This window comes from Saccostrea cucullata, unplaced genomic scaffold (genome assembly GCF_032062105.1).
Source record: "Saccostrea cucullata isolate Sc308-1 unplaced genomic scaffold, CSIRO_AGI_Scuc_v1 ctg823, whole genome shotgun sequence".
Lineage (NCBI taxonomy): Eukaryota > Metazoa > Mollusca > Bivalvia > Ostreida > Ostreidae > Saccostrea > Saccostrea cuccullata.
Genome location: NW_026927536.1, coordinates 253,466 through 259,465, shown reverse-complemented (window position 1 = coordinate 259,465; position 6,000 = coordinate 253,466). Strand labels below are relative to the sequence as shown.

General features: G+C 31.7%; 1 protein-coding gene across 1 annotated transcript; it reads left to right on the top strand.

Moving 5' to 3' along the window:
* Positions 1 to 964: 964 nt before the first annotated feature.
* LOC134274732 (ankyrin repeat domain-containing protein 66-like) lies at positions 965 to 3,641 on the top strand. Its single transcript, XM_062756966.1, has 4 exons — positions 965 to 1,118; positions 2,520 to 2,683; positions 3,085 to 3,313; positions 3,557 to 3,641. Exons 2-4 carry the CDS (start codon positions 2,536 to 2,538, stop codon positions 3,636 to 3,638), a joined length of 459 nt encoding a protein of 152 aa, XP_062612950.1. The 5' UTR covers positions 965 to 1,118; positions 2,520 to 2,535; the 3' UTR covers positions 3,639 to 3,641.
* Positions 3,642 to 6,000: the final 2,359 nt, after the last annotated feature.

Below are 6,000 nucleotides of genomic sequence, written 5' to 3'. Positions count from 1 at the left end.
TGGACTTCTAAAAACTTTGTTATTGCAGATGTGTACATGTCGACAGTCAGGCTAGAAAATCACTCAAGTGAAGCAATCGTACAAGGCTATATATAGCAGGTACAGGAGACCAAAATTTTTCAATTAAATATGGCGGAATCGAAGAAATATGGCGGACAAAGGCGTACAGGAATGTAGTAAGTCGTACAAAGATGAAAAAATGAGGGCTTTTTAAGAGTTCATGTCAGCTTTAAGCAAACAGGTATGAAAACAATGCAAAATCCATAGGCGCAATGTCCAAGCGATAAGTGGGTTATTGAGGCATTGCAGGAGTTAATCATTAAAAACGTTAATTTTTCCATTCTTATACTACCATTTGAAAACCTTTGTCCTTTGTACATATAGGCAATTCCAAGTAGCATCTATTCTCTTTTATATAGACAGTTTCCTATATACACATAATTTTTAGTAGCACGGTGCTCCATGACGTTCAATAGAGTTTCCATTCCTGGCTTTGTTTTAACGCGTTAATAATTTATAAATGGGTATAAAACGGTCATATACCCTACAATTTAATTCAAAATTCATGCTCTGTGAAGGATGTTTTATCAAAATAAAATAGCTGTATATTTCTGAGGATCACCGAAAAACACCATTTTTTTGTATATATTTATTGGAAATTAGGTAAAAATTTTATCTGGAGAGTTTTACCGGTTTCCTGGAAATAGCGCGCTTTTCTAACTCTCGTATTTCATTCATTTGCTACATTTTTACTTATACCGAATTTGAAAAATAAAATCATAATTTTATTCAAATTATAAATTTAATAATTGCTGAAAAATTATACATGAATATAATGTATCAAGGTTTCGGCACTTTTCCAGTGTCGTTTTAAATACTCAATGCTCGATCCTTTTAATAACGTAATCAATCGTATATGATGGAGGAAAAATAGATCGATAATTTATTTAAAGGTTTTTCTAACATTCAAGACCTGGCTTGTTTTATTTTTAAATCTTTCGGGATCGATCTGGATTTACTGTAAATTACTTTTCCTTTCCGCTTTGCTTTTATTTCATATTTTTGTACTAGAGTGATAATGATTAACCGATCCACTTGATCGCAGCCAGAAACAGCTGGTAAGTTAGATAACTTGGTACACTTCCCGACACACCTGTAACTGTTGTTGTCATTATTACAGGTGTAAACAATTCACTCATGTAGCTAAGGTGTTAACATTACGTGTAATTTTCGTAAATAATACTGATTTTCAATTTATAATCTACATCCTCCGTGCTTGCTTGATAAATTAATATATATCCGCAAAATTCTGCAGTCGGTTCTAGATTTTAATACGAATATGAAGGCACTGGTGTAGCAATATTTTTATACTATTATTTATCATATAAAAATGTCATGCAAGGTTACCTCCCTTGAATAATTTTAAAATATCCAAAATTAATGTATATTTCTCAAATTAATAATTTATTAGCAAAATAGCTTAAACAATATTATATAATTAATACTAACTTAGGCCTTTTAAAATTTTATCAGTAAAATAAAGAAAATTTGAATATGTTTAGATTTAAATTAATGAGAAGAAAAATCCTAAACACTTATTGTTATACTCTCGTTTTAATTATAATTTATACGCGAAACCACTTGAACGATAAATAGTGGTTCTAGAAGAAGTGATTTTTGAACGCCAACGGGAACACCGCTGGCTAAAGTATCAAGAACAATGTAAGAGTGGAAAGAATTTACGATAGAGACAGTAGGGACGAATGTAGTTTAATCCCAATTTGTAGCAATTGAGATGTTCAAACGTGTATTTAAACAAAGAAATAAAAAACGGAAGAATGAATATGATGGATGATGGTATATTATGCCTAGGGACATGCAATTTACAGAAGGCACATTATCAAAGTTACGACAACTAGTATGGGTATATCGATAGGAAAAGGATCGGGTCATCGGTAAAAACATAAATAGAGACCATGCTGGTTAAAATGTCCAAATTCACGAAGCGCTGTTACTTTATTGAAACTGCAAGTTTTTCACAATACTACAGTACTTTACTTATAATATAAAGGACGACATTTGTAGGTCGAATATTTAAAACAATCTCGGTTGATCATTCTCTATGCAAACCGATACAAGAAAAATAGGAAATAGAGCATGAGTTATCTATCTTACTTAGTTAAATAAATATTAATTTATTTCAAATTTTCATTTAAACTCTTATAATTTTCAAAACTTTTATATACGAGTATAAATTAACTCTGTTTATAAACAAAATTTATTAAAAACTAAGATATTATATTGAAAATACTTACGTAAAACATTCAAATGATTATAAACACACTTTAATATTACTAATAAAAAATTTCTTATAGTTTGATATTTCACTTCCGCAGTAATTGTTCTTGAGAAGAAATTCTTTGCATGACAAGGTACGCCCTTGCCTAATAGCAAACTAAGAAAGTAGAACTTATTATACCTGTTATGTCCCATAAATTGCTTTTAATGTAAATTTTAAGCCAATCCTTAAGAAATATGACATCCGGACTAGAACTTCATGAAGCTGCCTCTGTTGGTGATTATGATACATTAGAGGAGCTTATATTTAGCAAGAAGATTGACATAAATCTGAGGGACCCTGAATGGAGGGACAGAACAGCTCTGCACTGGGCCAGTGCTAAAGGTATCACAAATGCAATCAATTTAATATACCTCCCTGGAGTTGCGCCTTCTGGAACCTGTTTTACAAAAAAAAAAAAAAAAAAAAAATGTGTGATTAAAGATCAAAATGTTTTTAATATGTAAAAAAAAAAAACTTTCATTACTACATAGCTGCAGATGTGTAACGTTATGGTTTTATATATTTGTTTTTATGACCATAACAATTTCAACAATGCAAAAAGTTTTGCAATTTACAACCAACTATTTTTTGCGCACTTTTGGGGAGAATTTCTTTTCCAGCATCGTCAATTAACTACCTTTCACTCCCCAAATTCTATCACATTATTTAAATTTTTGTATTTAAATTTTCTGACATAAATGTTTTATTCAAACTTGTATATATGTATACCTCGATCCCTGCAGGTTACGTTGAATGTTTGCGCCTTCTCCTGGACCACGGCGCTGATGGACTAGCCCGAGCAGACATGAACTGGACCCCAGCACACTTCGCGGCCGAGACCGGGAAACTGACGGTACTACGGGCCCTCGTGGTGGCAGATGTACCCATATACAAGCGGGATAAGTACGGGGATAAACCTGCAGATGTGGCTAGGATGTACGGATTTCAGGACTGTGTCAAATATCTGCAGCAGTAAGACACTCTAACATTGCTACTAAAGACTATATTTACACCATAAAAAGTTAAAAACTTAAATAACATTTATGTTTATGCGATAGGAAAAGTGTGTACTGACTTTTCAACTTTTAAAAAAAATTATTTAAAGGAAGGGGTACTACTCTGTCCCAAACTCAATGTTCTGTCACTTGAGAAAACCCTTAAGTATGATTTGTAGACAAAGTTCTGTTCGTTTTATATAGATTTTTTTTCTTACAGAGAAGAGTTAAATCAAAAACAGAAAAGAGTGCAGAAAGGATTACCAGACAATTCAGATGACGAGTCCTCTTCAGAACCGTGATTATATAGACCATGGTATAGAGGAGCTATACTGTATATATAAAAAAAAAATTGTGTTCACAAATGGTATTACAGTGTATTATCAAAAAAGTGCTGCATATGTTGAAAAACTGAAATCAAAATGTGTGACGAATTCCAGAGAAAAAAAATCAAATTTTATTTTCTCATTTTATATTTTTTCAAGATTTGTTTTGATACATGAGCCCGGAAAGGCATTATGTGTGTAATATGTTTCTGTTTGTGTAATGGTCGCGGTTACAATTGTCCACTTGCAACAGGTTTTGTCATTTCTATTATATACCAATATGAAACTTTCTGTTATAAGTAGGGATGTCAAAATATTAATTTTCCTTAGAACATTCGATTGCATTATTCGAACGATGGTCGACTATTCGAGGAGCATTTATTTAATTTCATATATATATATATATATATATATATAGCACAGTGTTTTTGAAAGATTATTAATTAAAATAAATTGGAAAAATGAAATATATTGGAAATAGCGAATTGTAAACACACACTACACACATCTCCGATGAAAATGTTAAATACTCTTTGTTCAATTAATAATTGCCCAAGCTATATATCAAATTGTCTTTTATGTAAGATTATTGTTATAATAATTATCGAACTTTAAAATTTCACGGCTATGAAAAAAAGCATTTGAAATTTTTTATAAATAAATAATTGGTACAAGTCAATTATTGAATTTAATTTTCACAGATTTGTAATTTACTATACAATCACAAAAAAGTCAGTGATTGAAAATAATTATTGAGGTAAGTAATTACTGTATATTCAATGTGTGTTATGTTGTGTTTGAGCTCTGTTTGTGTAATGACGTACAGTTGCAAATAGTTTGAGGAAGGACCAATTTTGAGATGAAAATTTCATTATCAGGTTTTCTTGCATTTATTTAATATTATATACCAATATGAAACTTTCTGTTATAAGTAAGTAATTATTATTTTGATGCTTTATATGAAGCATAAATATGAAAATTTTTCAACTGAGAAAATCTTTACACAAGTCATGAGTGTAATATAGAAATGGTGTTCCTCGAGTACATAGTGCATTTTCTGCACACAATCACAAATTGCTGTATGTACATGTAATATAAATATATAAAATATTTTATACTTTTTTTTATCCATTTGTTAATACTTTTATTTATTTATATTTATAACAGTTATTATGCAGTGTATTTTCCCCATCTCATTGAGATTTTGTAATAAAAACGTCAAGTTTTATTTTTTAATTTTTTAACTGGCAGCCATTAGACTTTTAAATTACTGCCAGATTTACCTCCCCTTTTTGACAAGCTTGGATATTTTTACAGTTGGGCTGTTGGAGGCCTAATTCAATCATTGGCCACTATTATCACTTTCAAATTTTATCGGCAACTTTTTGTCTGCCTTTGATACTCTGTAGCTTAAAATCCGTTTTTATAGTCAGTAACTCTGTGTTGCTTTTGCATTTTTTACCATCATCAATATCAATTTGTCTGCCATGTCTACCTTTATCACTCCATACAGTGTAGTTAGAGACTCCTTGTTGCATTTTATCTTCAGCACAGTTAGTGTACTAAGAAGTACGAGTATAATGGTGAAGTCTAGCTATGGTGAAGTTTAGCTATGGAAACCCCAAATACCTTTTGTTTGTTAAGTAAAACACAAGGTGCACAATGGCACTATGTTTTAAAGATTCTTTGAAAGGTTCATTTAATTTGATTCAGTGTCATGCTATAGAAGGAGAACCAGATAAGATGGGTGCCCCTATAAGTAAAATGGCAGTGTCCATGTTTTGCTTTGGGATGTAACAGGAGAGGAGAAAATGCAGCAGAGCAGACCGAGATTCGAACCCAGGCCGCCTGCAACTCCGGTCAGGTGTTCTACCAATTGAGTTATCTGGCCACCGGCGATCGAACCCAGCTGACCACCACAGGGAAACCCCCAATATCTGTCCAATCAATTCAAAATATATGAGGTGCACAATGGCATAATGAAATAATTTGTGAAAGCCTTATTAAATTTTATTCACTGGTATAGGATTTGCAGATAAGAGATAGAAACCAATTATTGCATGTTCTTGAAATAATCCTCCATCATTACTAGTTATTCATTATATACCCCTACTTTTCAAGCCAGTTAAAGGGAAGGGAGGGGGTATATAAATTATGCAGGGACAACCTAATATATAATCTATAAAACAAAGAAACTGGGATGGAGGTTGTGATTTTAATTTAAAAGTCAACAATTATTGCACACAGTTCCATTTACTAACTTATGATGATAAGTAACTGAAGTCATCTTGACAAAGAAGAGGAACTATGTCACACATACAACTTGCCTGAAGCCATA

What these genes read in the sequence shown, in the direction of transcription:
- LOC134274732 (XM_062756966.1), top strand. Translation starts at nt 2,536, where the DNA reads ATGACATCCGGACTAGAACTTCATGAAGCTGCCTCTGTTGGTGATTAT. An exon ending in GCACTGGGCCAGTGCTAAAG is followed by an intron (nt 2,684 to 3,084) that starts GTATCACAAATG and finishes CGATCCCTGCAG; the next exon opens with GTTACGTTGAATGTTTGCGC. An exon ending in TGTGTCAAATATCTGCAGCA is followed by an intron (nt 3,314 to 3,556) that starts GTAAGACACTCT and finishes TTTTTCTTACAG; the next exon opens with AGAAGAGTTAAATCAAAAAC.